General features: G+C 45.4%; 1 protein-coding gene across 1 annotated transcript in view; it reads right to left on the reverse strand.

The window, feature by feature from the left end:
- Nucleotides 1-2301, reverse strand: part of acvr2ab (activin A receptor type 2Ab) — a 61937-nt gene extending 59636 nt beyond the window's left edge. The window contains exon 1 of the mRNA XM_086148516.1: nt 1300-2301. Within this exon, the coding sequence (XP_086004642.1) occupies nt 1300-1354 (55 nt within the window). The 5' untranslated portion in view covers nt 1355-2301. The remainder of the gene's footprint in view (nt 1-1299) is intronic.
- Nucleotides 2302-16660: the final 14359 nt, after the last annotated feature.

Raw genomic sequence — 16660 nt, forward strand, 5'->3', positions numbered from 1 at the left:
CTGGCCCTAATGCTAGCAAACATCTGCCAAGGTTTGCACAATTACTGGTAGAACTATGGTATCAAAGGACAGAATTGGTCGATTAAATCAGCTGATCAATACCGGCCTGACTAAAAGCATTTCCAGGTTGAGAGGGGTCACTGGAGCATGATTTCGAAGCGAAGCGCGTGTTCAGCGTGACACCCTCCGCTCCAGGAGCACCGGTCCTCATGGAATATTTAGCTCCCAAACAATGTCACTGCTTATATTTTCACCAATTCAACAAATCTACAAGCCCTGAACGGCGTGTTCTTCCCTGGGATGTTTGCACACCAGCAGCAACAGCTTTGTCAAATATATCTGACATGATAATCCACTGCCAGCAGATCCCCCAATCACACGCAGGAGTTAAAGTCCAACCACATCCAAGCGGCTAATATCCTCTGCAGGGAAAGGGAAAAAAAAAACACACGCACGCACACACACACACACAACCCTGGATTAACCCCTTTCTCTGGAATATCACCTCGCTGACCACCACTGACATTCATTACGCATCCATCCCTGGGAAATGAGGGCATATGAAGGATGTTTACGGGCACGGGGGCTGAAAATTGCTCGGCAGCGACGAGCTTTGACGACGACAATGTTAACAACAGCCAGCGAACAACCCTCCCGTGACCTTTCCAGGCGAGAGTCGTGTTTGTCATTGAGCCGCATCGATAGCAACAGCCACAAGGTTGAAGGTATAGCGGGAGATCGCCACCAACAGAAAATAACCGGAATAATAAAAACCGGCCTGGCTTTAGATGAGTTTTCCGCAACCCCGGTTTTAACAACAAGTGATCCCTCCCCTGCTTGAGTTTGTTTTCAAACACACAGAGCCCCCCCCGGCCCCTGATCTCCATGTTCAACGCTGGCTTTTTGACCGTGCATCCAATTGGGTTTTTGCCTGCGCTGCAAGTAAGGGAGGTCACAATGAGGACAACGCCGGCCACCATCAACACAACACCTGCTCACAGTGTTGCTTCCCCCCTTGCAAAAGAAATCTAATTACACATCCAATTTGTACCGAGTGTCCCTTTTGGGTTCCTAATGGGGTAACAAGCATAATGTGCGTCCCCGCAAATAATGAGGGCGAAAATGGCAGGATGAGATTACCCCGCCACCCCCGCAACTCCTACCCGTGGGGGTTGCATTACATTGCACCGCATTCTCCACAGATAACAGCCGAGATCAGCGGTGCAATCTGGGGAGGAGGGGGGCAGAGAGCGTCGGACACAATTCTTCTTCATGGCACACAACTCCCTCCACACCCACCTGAAGAGCAGGAGATGAGGAAAACGGCGAAGGCCAGCTTGGTGGCGTCTCCCATTTTCCATCCGACTCTGATCCTGACTAGGAAGAGAATTGGGAAGGGAGGGGGGTGGGGGGTGCAAAAAAAAAAAAAAAAAAAAAAAAAAAAAAAAGCAACTAAAACAAACAAACACGGAAATCCCAACACAAAAAAAAGCGACAGAGTCAAATTAAAGGTCTCGCTGTGTCGGGGAGCACTGACTGTGCAAAAAGGACATCTTTACAATGTCGAGATCGAGGCTTAAATCCGAAATATCCCGGGTAACGCAAGCCTCTGCGAGTCCAAAATAAGAAGAGGGGAGTGAAGGTTGTCGGTATTTCCAGGTTTTTGTTAGTTTGTTTGTTTTACAGGCGAGCAACGGAGGGCGACTTCTTGGCATTCAAGCCAAGGCTAGGACACGTTAGCCAGCTCTGCAGCATTGTTCCGAACGGAGAGCTTCTCCCGGGGCTCGCTGGGGCTCCAGCCGGTTCTTGGTCGCAGCGGAAGCGGGGCAGAGAGCGGCGCCACAGCCGGACGGGACTACCATCCATCCGACTGCAAATCGAGCACACTCCGCTTCCCAATCAAAGTTCTCTTCGGCGAACCTCCGCGCATTGCTCGGGGGAAAAACAAAATAGTATATCGACGTCGAAAAGAAAACCTCCTAGCTCGAAGCCTCCCCCGGCTCCGAGGCGATATATTCCGAGTAAAAATAAGCCTCCGTTCCGTCCCACGGTCCGACGGGGCTGCCCGGCCACAGGCACAGCTACGTCCGCTCCGCCGAGGAAAACAACGGCGTTCTCCGCGGAGTCACAGCCTTCACCCGTCGAAGTGACGAGGGAAGAAGAAGAAAAAGAATGGAGGTGGGGTAAATACACGATAATATATTCGCAGCGACCGCCGAAGCTGCGGTGAATCTGTGCCGCTAATATGGCTATCGAGATCAGGACGAGTAGGTTTTCCCGAGTCCGCTGCCTCCTCGCCTCTGGTCGGGACAATTTCAAGATGGCGTCTCTGAGTCATGTCAAATCAGTGTGAATGACGCGAGCTGTTTCCGGTAGAGATTTTCAAAATAAAACACGATTTGCGTTTGCCGTTATCTGTTCCTGGTACACTTAGTGTACACAATGCCATTAGAATCAACATAATTCGTATATTTTTACTAGCTTACAAGCGATGACCATTCCCACGCAGTGAGCGAGTCATATTTCTATGCAATGTTTTTTATTCTTCGCGTGCAGCTGGTGGCTCACGAACTCTCCGTTGGTACACCATCTGAAGCGCCTGCGTAGAAATCCAGTTGTAAATCGATCTCCCATAAAGCAACTTCCAGTCCGATGCTTAAAATTGACTTCTACCTCCAAAGACAGTCGATTACGATTGTTATGTAACGACCTCAGGTTGCACAACTGCGCCAATGGCGATGTCAGCCTTTATTTCGGAAGTAGTAAAGTTGTATTTCCGGTGCGGGTCACACTCACTTTAGCTAACTTGACACAAATGTTGTTTTACGAGCTGAGGATTGTTTTTGTTCGGGAAGCTGCTCGTTTTACTCTCCGCGGCTCGCCGTCACCGCGGCGGACGGGCGGCCAAAGTCCGAAAGTCATTTATACAAAATGAGACATAGCAAACTACGGTTACTTTGCAGAACGCGCTTATGGTGTGTGTTTTTGCACACAAATAATAGCCGGGACTGTAAACCCGTGTGTCGGTGTGTGCAGCAGGTTTCACTGTGGAGCAATTTGGTTTCCACTGAATGTACAGCAAACAGGGAAAAGCTTATAGGACACACACACACACATATGCACATGCCATCGCCATAGCCAATTATAGCAATACTTCACAGGTTTAAACCATAAATCAACAGCCTGTCCATAACAAGCAGCCTGTCACGCCATGTGGGTCAACACATATTGCACCTCCATATAGATTCATACAGCAGAATGTGCTACTATGCAGACGCATATTGGATTTCAACATGGGTTGGGTACTTGGTAATAAATGCTGAGAATGCCATGAAGTACAGATATAGGCTTGGCCCGTCCCCAAATCTGTGTGACACTAATCTCTCTAATAGCCTGGAGCAGATCTCCAACCATAAGCGCTGCGAAACGATTAGGAGGTCAAAGGTCTCGGGGGATTTCTCTGCCAAGCTTGAAGCTGAGTCACCTGTTCTATATTGGAGTGTTGAAGGCTTTCATCTTCGGCAAAACACACGGTCCTCTACACACAACAATGTTTTGGGGCTGCGGGCGACCGATGGTGAGGAGTTGACTTCCTGTTACTTGTTCTCCCTCGATTGTAATTATCAACTCTTTCGTGGCAAGAAAAAAAAAAAAAAAAAGTTTCCCACCGAGGTGCAAGAAGAAGTCATCATCTCTCATGCGTATGTTTATTGTTCCTGCACGAGGAGCTGGTGTCTGAAGCGGGAAACCAGGAAATATCAGCGCATCGCTGTAAATCACCGCTTAATGAGATTATAGTTCATCGTTAGATTCTTTTGTCTTACGTCACAAACCATTAACTAATTAAAAGGCAGTGACTCGGGGTGAACCTTGGACGAACTCTGGCTTTACCATGATACCTCGCGTGGTGGAATCCAGCATCACCTGTGGGGTCACAGCAGTGTCGCCTCGCTATTTACCGTTTTTGGAAAGAACATTGCAATGCAACTTCTCTATTCTATTTTCGTTTCGTTCCATCGGCGGGATTACAAACCTTTCCAAAACAAACAGAGACTTCTCTACAGCAAGAACTGGATGAGGCATTCAGATGAGTTTATACAATAGGATGCGAAGCAAACATTTTTGTAGTATTGTGGAAAGGTTGTGTATGAAAATGTTTAAATCCAGCCAGTTTCTTGCAAACCCTTGGGCCAATTCTTTAAAATATGCCGGTATGCTTGTGCATATTTCTTCCCCTCCCCCCCTTTTTCCCTCAAGTAATTTGCATTTTCATCTTCCCGTGTTTTAAGATTAATTCTCAATTTTAATTTGTTGCCGAAAATTACATTACAACCAATAGCTCATTAGTTTTTTATGACCTTCAAGCCGAAGCATATATTCAAACATCAGATTATTAGAACATCAAGTTAAATTAAGACCAGGATATTAACAATTGCTGTGCCTGATGTGTGTTATCTCTGAAGGGATTACCACGGAAGCCTAAAGAGGTCATACACATAAATGTAATGAGTTACTCCGACGCTGTTTTTGGGATGATGACAAAGTCTACACATGTTCAAGAGCATGTTTCAGCACACAAGGAAACAACGGGAAAGTAACAAGACAGTTATTATTCTATTAATATTTTACCGATATGGTACCACATGGTCCAGCTCCTCTGGGGGGACCCCGAGGCATTCCCAGGCCAGCCTGGAGACAGAGTCTCGCCAGCGTGTCCAGGGTCTTCCCCGCGGTCTCCTTCCAGATGGACACGCCCGGAGTGCGTCCCCCGGAAGGCGTCCAGGAGGCGTCCTGACCAGATGCCCGAGCCTCCTCATCTGGCTCCTCCCCGCGCGGAGGAGCGGCGGCTCGACTCCGAGCTCCTCCCGGATGACCCGACTTCTCACCCTATCTCTAAGGGAGAGTCCGGCCACCCTGCGGAGGAAACTCATTTCGGCCGCTTGCGTCCGCGAGCTCGATCGGCCCGTCGATCTCCCGCTCCATCCTTCCTACACTCGTGAGCAAGATCCCGAGATACTTGAACTGGTTCACATGGGGCAGGACGTCCTCCTACCCGTTTCCTGTCAAGCACACTCATCCCAGCCGCTTCACAGATCACATGCCGATGAAGCCGACAGAACAGCATCATCTGCAAAAAGCAAAAGCTGCGCCTAGAAATTTCTGTCCATAAAAGTTATGAACAGAATCGGTGATAAAGGGCAGCCCTGGCGGAGTCCGACTCTCACCGGAAACGGGGTCCGACACCGACTATGCAGGGACCGAACAGGCTGTACGATGGAGTTCGGGACCCCATACTCCCGAAGCAACCCACACAGGATTTCCTGCGGGACACAGTCAAACGCCTTCTCGGGGTCCACAAAACACACGTAGACTGGTCGGGCAAACTCCCATGCCCCCTCCAGGACCCTGCTGAGCGCTGTTCTACGAGCAGGACCAAAACCACAACACTCCTCCTGGACTCTTCTCCAGCACCGCTGAACAGACTTTACCAGGGAGGCTGAGGAGTGTGATCCCCTCTTGCTGGAGCACACCTTCCGATCCCCCTTTTTAAAAAGGGGGATCACCACCCCGGTCTGCCAGTCCAGCGGCGCCGTCCCCGACAATGTTAACATCTAGGGATTTAATACATAGCCATTTCTCCGGCCCTATCTCAAACTACTCCTATTTCTATCACTGGAAGAAAAAAAATCAACTTTCAATAACTTCTTGAGATTATGTTTTCTTGGGAGACCTGATCTTATTAGGTCATAATCAGAGATCTGGCGAAAATGATTATCTTGAGCGAATTGAACATATAAATTGTAAAACCTGGACCTTTCAGGGCTTCACGGTTTTTCAACAACAATCTAAAGTGAGTTCTTGCTCTCGTCGGGGCTCAGATCCGGAGCTTATCATCGATCCACTCTGTGTTGTTTACCGTCATTATGGTTCTAAAAAACAAACACAATACATGATTGAGGTTGTGGATCTAAAACCTGAAAATGACATGCGGATTTTAACATGACTGTAACACACAGCCTGATCAGCCACTGAGCATCAGTCACAGCACCTCCAGGGGTGGGTGGGGGAACCTTGTTTATCCTGCCAATGAAAAATGCATTAAATTAAAAATTTGATAATAAATGACACTGGAAAATATGTTGGAAAGATAAGTCATTTACTATGACCACTATCAGAAGAAGGCACTCCAAAGAGAGAGATGTTTCAAATATGAAATCCTGTTTTTTGAGAAAAATCTCAATTGTTTCAGTGTTTCCCGTGGAAATTATTTTTTTCAGATGTAATTTTGTTTCCCTATATCATATTATATGTATTGTTATTATTGTTATTATATGAAATGTTTATGAAATCTGGTCATACTATTTCATTACTATTTTTTAAGTTTTTAATTTTTATTTTTTAAATGAAAATGTCTTGCAAAGGTTTGGGTAATTGATTTTCTGTTCTTGCTTTAATTCATGCATATAATTTCCACACCGTATGTAATCATTAAAAAAAAAAGAATGTAAGTAGCAAAAATGATATTTTTAAATTCATGCCGAAATTTCGGGGTGAAGACAAAATATACAGTTGGTCATTTCTGTCAATTTGAAGATTTTTTTTTCTTTTTTTTTTTTCAACAATAATTCTAAAAATTCCTCTCCGTATCATTAAAGATTCAGAGACTTGAGCATAGTGTAAATAATGCATTTGATTTTTTTTTTTTTTTTTGAAAATCATTCTTTTATCACCCCCCAAAATCCTCTGGGTTGGACCCCCACTCTAGGAACCGTGATGTTCACGCAGGGACGGCGGTCAGAGGCTTGACACATTGCAGTTGCTTTTCCTGCAATCGCAAAGCCGCACATCACATTTCCTTAACAAAGTCAGGAGGTCGGCACAAATGAAAAGAAGGTACCATACATTATTAAACATGCCATCATTGCGAAGGGGCTGATTTGCGTAGAAAGGGCCGGTCGTGCGTCTCTCTGTCTCCCCGTGAGCGGGGAAGACCTACAGTTCTGCAGATTTACCGCGCGGCTCATCCCATTTCTCAACTATCAGATGCCAAATCCCCTCTAATGGCATTACACGTGCCAGAGTTACGTATGATGATGCTTGCTAATGAGGGCTCAGCACATATACCTTACTGGAAGCAGTGGCCCTGGCGTGCACAACAGCCCCGCGGCCCCCCTGCGCTTAATGGACTCGGTATTGAGTGTCGAGGGAAGTCAAATTTATCGACGAAGGGCTTTTAACAAAAAGCAGGTAGCTGGCAAAGTGCATCGCAGAGCAACACAGGATGTCAATCCGCACAACTGGAAGCAGGCATGTCAGAAAGTTAACTGTTGCCGATGTGTGTTTGTGCCAGACACACACCGGAGGTGGAGGAACTGAGCATGTGGTGGACGTCCCCTGCAGGAATTTAAATTAAAAGGATAATTTTAGATATGATATCTCATGTTTAAAATATAGCACGGAGGATAATTTTAGATACAACACTGTCATATTTTATATGTAGCACAGGTTTACATGATGATGATTAATATCATCGCGATACAATTTTCAGTCAAATTTTTGGAGAATTAAAAGACGATATTCAAACGGGTCCCGGATGACTTTCGAGATCATTTTTTTGGAGTGGAATCCACAGATTCATTGCTTCACGATCATTTAAAAAAGGCGAAAAGTCCCTGAAGGTCACGTGATGTGTTTACATTCAGCACCAGGCTGGGGTCAACAGGCTAGTCAGGCACTGTCAGCTTTATGTGAAATGTGCACAAGATTCACTCAGTGTTTGATCATCTATAAGATATTTTGTGCAAAAAGTCTAACGAATACTTTGTCATATTTTTACATTCTACTTCCAGTTTCTTGTCGTCTGTACAATAACTAGTTATTTAAGGGACTAAAAGAAACAAATGTGATATCAAACTAGGGTTATTGACTACACACAAGACGGTTGAGTTAAAAAAAAAATTAATTTGTCTTTTTTGAAGCAATTTATATTCAGTTTGGTTTTATTCTGGAGAATGAAGACATTGTTTTTACAGATTCAACAGGATTAACTTCTCTTCAGCTCGCCGGTAATTATTAACAGGTCATCTTTGGATAAAGTGTTGCCAGAGTTATGTAGATGCACACACACACACACACACACACACACACACACACACACACACACACACACACACATAGGGACATTGAGTGCTCTTCACATGTTCCATGATCCCATTGAATATTATGTAATGAAATTATGAAATAATCAGCACCGATTGCATTTGGAATAATTGTAACTCCATTAGAGTAACCTTGTTACCATGACAAAGTATTTGATTTTGCCTCTTAGATCGCAGAAGCTGTAAAATGATGAAACTTCAGGGAGATGAACATTTTGTGTTTGTGCTTGTCTTGTGTTCCAGAGCAAAGTCCTCTGTGTGGCCTTTGATTTAAAAAAAAAAAAAAAAAAAACGCAAAAAGAAAACAGCAGCAACACGGTTACACAAAGTTACACAAAAGAGACAGTATCACATGATACAGGACACACACACACACATGCACGCACACAGACACACACCTGTACTTTGGGTGGTTTCTAGGAACTGGCAGAGTGTGCGCAGCGCATTTCACGTCAAATATTTAAAGACAGTGTTTGTAAGACGTGTTCAGGTATGAAATGAGACCTGGAAAACCAACATAGGTCCTGACTGGATGGCAGCTCTGTCACACATCAGATGTCATCATAGTATAACCCAGATACTATATATGTTCCTGTTGATCAAAAAATGCAACTTAACCTGAATACTTTGCTATCGAATCGTCTCACGGCCAGACATTTTTAAATTGAAAATGTTCACGTCTGCTTATATTTCTTAATTAAAGAAAAATAACGCGTTCGGGTAGCCGTTACGTTTTGAAATAACGGGATCTGATCCCGGTAGGCAGGGAGGCCCTGCACATGCGACAGCGCGACTCTTCAGTTTGCCATTCATTTGGCTTTTCAGGTGTCGCTTCCCGTTCCCCGAACGCATCTGCATTTGAAACGACCTCCACCCTCGGGTTTTACATGAGAATGAGAAACCTGGCTGAGGTGATTTGACCCCATTCAGACTCAAGAGGCAGAAGACGGGGAGCCCAAGGCGAGGATGCATTTGAATAACGGGGTCGCACCTATAAAGTGTAAAATTAATTAGTCACAATATGCTGCGTAATTTCTATAATTGCAGTTTAAACAACAATCAAACCCCGCATAAACAGTTTTGGTTTCAACACATCTGCGTATCCTTTTCAACGCAAACAAAGGAACGCATCCGTTAAAGGCTTGACAGCGATGACGTGGTTCTCGTCGTTGTCACGGGTACGATTAGCGCCGGGGCGCGGAGGTGGGTCGCTGAGGATGAAGCCGGATGGTGAAGAGCTTGAGCGAAAAAAACTGAATCAGGATGAAAAACTTGGCGCGAGGGGGCGTTTCTCGCTCCCGTCCCGCGCCCGGCCGGCGGCCCCTTTGTGGGCCGGCACTGTTTGAATTGTCCTCGAAATTCTCCGACATGATTTTAAAAGCCGGCAAGAGAGCAATTCTCCATCATTGCCTCATTGCGCTCCGTCAAGTGAGCGTACCTCGGGAAGGCCCTCTTGTCTAATTTCACTCGTGACTGGAAAAGTCGCGGCGGGGGGAGGAAGGTAAGCGGCGGAGCAAAAACCGAGGGTGTCTGACACGATCCAAGCCTTGCTCTCCGGCTCCCGGGAAAATGATTTATACGGCTGCTTTTGGTTTGTCGCCATGCCACTCAGAGCGATTTATCTTGTCTTGGCTCTGGTTCTCTGCGGGAGGAGCCAACCCCCTCTTTTTTTTTTTTTTCTGTTGTTTCAGCATGAATGATCCTTTCCATTGACAGCTTTGTTCATGCCTGAGGGCAGATCTGCACCTGTAACCAAAGCCTGGTGGATACTGGCCTAATTACTGTTCTCATCTGGCACCCGCCTGCCTTCCTTGTCCTTGTGCGAACCCACCCAGCAAACACTGGCGCTGGTGGCGGCGGCGGCGGCGGCAGAAGGCATTAGTCGGTTAAAAATGAGCCTTTATCGCTGCTGCCTTCTGCTGCATGCAAACCACATATCTCCACGGCAGGGAGATAAGAGGAGGAGGCCTCAAGGTCAGAGGGACGTACGGCGTGAGGCGGAGAGGGAGGGGTCGGTGTGCAAAATCTACATTTCCATCAACAATCGGTGATGACAGTTCACACTTATGTCATGCGGACAGGTATCGCTGTCTCCTTAATCCTCAGCGTGCCTGCAGTGAGCTTCTGTTTTTACACCGAGACATGCAAGAGCTGTCAGCGGAGGAACCTCGTGAGCATCAGGTACCAGAGGCCGACCCGCAGAGGGAGAATGCGCCGCCTGTGACAGAAAGGTTAACGGGTTCGATTCCAGAAAAAAAAAAAAAAACAAGAAATACACAAGATGGCATAACTTGACAAATATGGAGCTTTTTTTTTTTTTATTTCCATGAAAAAGAGCATTCTCTGCTTTCCATTTCAGCTAAGGCCATATAAACCATTTCTCTCTTGTGCGTCAGGATTGTACAGTTTTATAAAGCCGCTGTACATGATGACGTGCGCTGCAGCAATTTGCACTATGCAAGAAGAAAAAGCGGCGAATGAAGGACAAATATATCGTGAAGCACGAGCCTCCGAGCTCACATGTTCAATTATTTCTGCTTGCACCTTAATGCTGAAAGTATTTCCATCCAGGCCGAACCATTTTAACAAATGTTGCGGTCAATTCGACGATTGTTTGATATCGTATGCCTCTAAAAAAAAAAGGGGTGGAGGTTCACGGGGGGGGGGGGGGTCATGACGCGATTTACAAATCTCCACTCGAAATCCCTTTTTCGTCACGTCCGCGGAGGTTCCCGCTCATCACCGGACTTGAATTTCTTCCTTCAGCTCTCGAAACAGAAGACGCCTGCCGGTCCTCGGGGGAACAAATTCAAGTCCAGTTGGCACGAAAACATTTCGACGTTTGATCGTTTCAGGAGCATGAATCAAGAAAGGATCAAAAAAATTTAGAATGATCCTTTTCGTATTTGTTTTTGCAAACCGCCATATTTTTTTTTTCGAATATCCCATTCATTATCGGTACTGCTAATCTGGCACTCGGGGGGATGCTGGAGCCTTTCCCAGCTGTCATCGGGCCAGAGACGGGGTTCACCCCATCACAGGGCGTCGTATGGAAACACAACCGTTCACTCTCTCGTGCGCACGCCTGACAATTTAGGCCCTCCGTTGAACCTCCTGCGTGTTATTTGGAGCGTGCGAAGAAAACGGAAAACATGCAAACTCCGCACAGAAAGTCCCCGTTGGAATCGAACCGGAAACCTTCTCGCTTTCTTCTTCGCGCAACCGCTTGAACTAATAAATTAGAGTAATGTTTTGAAAAAAAAAATAGAAACCCATAAGTGATTTTTGAAAAGACAGACCCGCCAGCCTGAGTTTGCTTCGCGCCGCGGCAACACACTTGGAAATCAAAGTCGGATTCGTTGCCCGAAAAGGGAGCGAAATGCAGAAATCCACAAAATCATTACCGGGGAGCAGCAAAGTTGCACCCAGTCAGAAGTGATTTAATCACTAATCCCTCCTCCGACAACCAATCACCAAAATTCTTTATGAGGGGGTGTTGGAAAGTTATTTTCTTTGTTAGCCCAACATCGTGTTTACTTTTGCAAACAATCTCAGGCTTACTTCTTAAGCCAGTATGGTGAAAATCAAACTTCTGCTATCAAGAGTATTAATTATCCAAATAAAATGAATTGATCTATACTGTGCATTCTGATGAGCTTAAACACAGGGGCCGGATATCAAGGAGCTGCAGGTAGCAGAACCCAGCATACTGTGTATTTCTGAGTTGGCACAAGTTTAATGAATTAAAAATGATAAGCTACAACACCAGTTGAAACAGGTGCTACTACAAACAGCGGCGTTTGAATCTGAATCTGCTCTAGCTCAGGGATTTGCAGTGGTGTGTGTGTTTGTGTGTGTGTGTGTTTGTGTGTGTGTGTGGTGGGCTGGAGTCCTGTCAGTTCCAGACAGTTTGAAAGGGGATTTTTACCAACGAAAGTGAACTACTCCTTCATTATGTATTGCAGTATTTATAGAGAGGACATGATGTAGAACATTCTGTGCGGCGATGGATAAAGACATCATTCAGAGACGGAGAGGTTTTAAGGAATTTGACAACCGACGGATGTATTTCTCATACAGACTATTACTTCTAAAGGAAGTTCGACTTGAAAACTGATGGTGTAAAATATTTTGTTGCAACAGCAATGCTTGTTTCGGTCGGTGCTGAAATGGAAATGAATCAACAAAACGTATGTCGTTTGCCGAAGTACAATCCCAAAAATGCTGTGTCCTGCCTGGTCACTGGTAAAATAACTGAGGCTGAATAGAAAATTTTGTATCTTAAAAGTGAAATGATAATCATATTTAAAATCAATTGGGTTTTAGCGACGACGTATTTTACTTGGAATAAAAGCATTGAATGTGTCTTGTCTTGGACGTTTGTGGAAGCTGCTCTATAACTATGTCTATTATTGTTGTATTTATCAGCCTGAAAGACTATAGAATATAGACATAATCCTTAATGCAAAGTTTTTCAGCAAATAGTCTGTTTAATCTAAAGGAATCACTATAATCACAGATAGGAAACTGTAGCATAATTGGCAATAGATTTCTCAAAAGTAAAATAAAAGCAGCAGAAAATGATTCAAAGAAATCACCTGCTTTTTTCATGGCGTAAAATTAATTAAATATTTGTTAAGCTTACGTTGAAAAAAAGAAAACAAATGTTAACGTAGCAAAAGCTGCATGTTATATTTGGACAGGACCTTTTGTGTGTGTACAAAGGGTCATGACCTGAAATATTGTATTTCAGAAAGCCTAGTGGCGAAACAGTGTCAAAGCAACTCTTTACGCCGCCTCCATGGAGGGACCTGAGCGGGTGACGTGATGCTGACAGCTCTAAATTTAATTCAGAGTGGCCCAAAAAATGCATGTTGACATGACCAGGCTAGTTTGAAAACAACACCGAATAAAAGCTGAGGCAGCCCGTGCTCCGAGCATGACGCCGGTCTTATGCAATCGCACAATTAGACTGCGATATTCGGGGAATGTAACCCAATACCTGAAAACCTTTATAGACGAGTTGTTGCCAAGGTTTGGGAGGTCAACTGTGCAGACAGAGTGTGCGCGTTCACACGCGGCCGTCTTTGAGTCCCATTTGATTTGGAAACCGTCGGAACATCTTAGCGGCGCGGACAACTTCGTGGGACGGTACAAAAGTGCAATGTTTGAGAGCCAGTTTGCCGTCACTCTCGGACGCGCTCTCATGGAAACAGAGCAGACTGGAGTCTCTGCTGGAATGGCGTTCGTCCAAAAAGCATCTCCAGGTGAAAATTATAACAGTAAACTGTTACGGTATTTACACAGCCAGCACAGCAAATTGTTATCCCGCCGCCGGCATACTGCAATGGTGGGCTGCGGGGACACACACACACACACACACACACACACACACACACAGACGTTTGGACTTCACATCCACTCGTCATGAGAAAGTCAGTGAGCACATGTTTACACGACTAAAAGCAGATGAATTACTGCCTCCTGTTCATGGCCAATCAGACAGAGCGGGGGCCTATTCAAAGTGTCGGCGCTGGTTTAATCCCCTGAGAGAGGGGTAGAGAGCCATACAGAGGGTGTGTGTGTGTGTGAGCGAGAGTGTGTGACTGGGGTCATAGATAATAATTCTGGCCTTCCTTAAACAGTGTGACAGCACACAACAGCTGCAGGAGGCTCTGCCAAGGTCCCCCGTCTCTCCCGATGTCTATGTCTTTCTTCCTTTCTGAATGTCTACTGTTTACCAGCCAGTAAATACCATAAAATTAATCTTTGGTAGGAGGGGCCAAGTGGCTACCGGCCTGCCCGTTTTGCAAGCCAGTCCCACATTCTTTATACATTACACCATTAAGCAGATGCTTTCGTTTGCAGCAAATGACAATCGTTCATTTAATCTACGGCGGTTACCCCGCTGTGCGGTCGGGACCCCCGGGAGGAACAAGCGGCGTTTGTCGATGTTTTTTCTTAGACACAGAGGAGATCAACATGCTCATGAAGGTGATGAATGTGGTCGTGTAAAGTTGAGCCCCTGGCAGATAGGACGGGCTCCTTTGTAGCGAATGAAGTCGATGTGTGAATTCAAAGTGAAGACGGGGCCGAGCCAAATGTTCAGTCACGGCTCGGGTCTGACCACGATCGTGTGTCTCCTCGCACGAATAATTCATTTGCATCCCGGCGGGTCCATCGATGTTTGGCGTGCTCTCTTCTGTCTGATTTCTCACATGGTCATCTCATCTAAAAATCCACTCCAAATGCCACTAATTGAAGCTCTACTTCAACATGTTTGCTGCGGCTGGAGTCGTTCCACCGTGGTTCTCCGCCCGGCGTTCAGCATCGCTCTGATAGCGAAAGAAGGTCACAGGAACATCGTTTTAGTCAAGACAGGTGCTGACAAGAACCTGGCCATGACTCGTACGCCGTCTCTTGGAAGAAACATTTGAATTCCGCAGACACTGCAGATATTATCAAAAGAGAATTTGACATCCTTGACATCTGCATTAGAGACGAGCTCCTCAACCCAAGAACCAGGCGGAAGGTCCTGTGACAGCGTCTCTGCTCCCACTTAGACTGTCAGAACCGCTTTCATCGATCCGAGAAACGGCAAGACTTAGAGCTCAGGCTGTGAAACATCATGTCCCGCTACTATACGTACAGACAAATATCAGAAGAGAGTTCTGTATGGATCTGAAGCTGAACTTTTCAATTTAGTATCAGCCCGGCGCTCGCTCGATGCTCCGACCCCAAGCCGGGACGACTGCTGTATTTTAGTTCAAATTTATTGGTCATTCCAGGAAGCTCCACAGGGCCCACACATTGTGTCTGTTTGGAAACGGCGAGACGGGGAAACAAAGGCATTCCTTGATAAACTACGACTGAAACAACATGTGCGATTTCATTTGGGATGACGGACGTCTTGGCATGAGGCTCCGCCGGTGGCTGCTGTGACTTGTTGAAACCCACGGTTTGGTTGACCGGGAAGGTTATTGCACGGTTTTCACGAGTTGCACCATAAATGACTTTTTGCCAGATTCCTCCGTCTCACACTGAAGGGGAACCCTGTTATCACGAGAGTTTATAGAGCGACTCCCGAAACAGCTGTTTAAACCCTGTAATGATCAGGAATTCTTCAGTCTAATGTCTTCACATAATTCTCAGCAGTTTTTTTTTATGAGACTAGCATTTCTTTGCTTGCTAATAAAAAAAAAAAGAAAAAAAAAGACTTTCTCTTCTGGTTGTCTTCCTCCGCCTTCCATTCTTTCACTCGCTGTCTGTCTCGCTCTTCTCCTCTCTAGACAAAACATGGCTGTCTCCTTGCGGCAGATGGCGATGCTTCGCCACCCCCACTCCCACAATGCACCGGTGCACCATGTGGGTGTCAGATCCATCAGAACCAGGCGTTTGCATACACATGAAGCTCACCTGTGCTGCATTTCCATTTCCATCCTTGGTCGGATAGTTTGACAAGATAGACAGTGATCAGACCGGTAACTGTGCACTTGCATGAAAATCCTCTGGCTGGATGCGATTCAAAAAAAGCATGGAAGACGCGTATTGGTTTCTATCTGTCGGGCTCTTCTGCCAAATTATGGCCTCTTAAAGATCGTCTTTACAGAAAATCAAAGTTCTAAGCTTTTCCATTCATGCAACAGGAGACAATGTAATGATTACTGAAATATCACAAAACACAGGAAAACCTTTTTTTTCGAAAAGGGGTTTACTCTCGAAACAAAGTTTTGGAAAGTGACTCTCGAGTCGGTTTTGAGTTGGAGACTTTGCAAATGAAAGCCCGTTTCTGCTCTCCTCAAATACAAAAATAAAAACATCCATTTGAGCTGCTTTATCCTTTACTGCCCACACGCTTCCCTGTGTTTAGAGTTGGCATGAAATTGAAGAAATACTTCCAATCGAGGGCAGTTCTAAGGCAAAAGTTTCAGACAAACAACAAACAGTGCCTGTGGAGGAGACCCACTTATCGTATCTGTGAAGAAGTAGGGTATTGACCAGTTGTCTGAAAGGTTAAGCATGCGTTAAAACGCGGATGGATATTTACTTCTATAATATTAAAGATGAGAGGAGTGTTCTTTGCACTCGCTATATTGTACGATGGGACTTGAAACAGAATCATAGGTGGCGCCTCTGTTTATTCCTACGACATGCTGCTCAGTGTAAAGTGATGCTTAAAATCATAGCACTTCCAAGTTTGATGTCCAGCAAAAAAACAAACAAAGACTTCCACGACGACCCTCTGGTTTAACATCAGCGTAGCTTTTTCTGCTGGTTGCAGCTCCTCTAGTCTTTCAAAAGTTATCAGACCAAATCGATGAAAAAATTGGATCGTAAATTCGAATCTGTTACACCCAAAAATGTCCACCGTTGTACAACTAATCCCTTAGAAGAGTATTTTTAGGCCTTTGTGCAGTTACACTTTCACCGCAAGTCGCTGCAGCATCTGCTGCTGGGTGGAGTTTTTATTGCCTTCCATATTGTCAACACTGGGGGATTAT

The sequence above is a fragment of the Fistularia commersonii genome, chromosome 6, assembly GCF_037954325.1.
Source record: "Fistularia commersonii isolate RoL2024-O1a breed Wild chromosome 6, RoL_Fcom_v1.0, whole genome shotgun sequence".
NCBI lineage: Eukaryota > Metazoa > Chordata > Actinopteri > Syngnathiformes > Fistulariidae > Fistularia > Fistularia commersonii.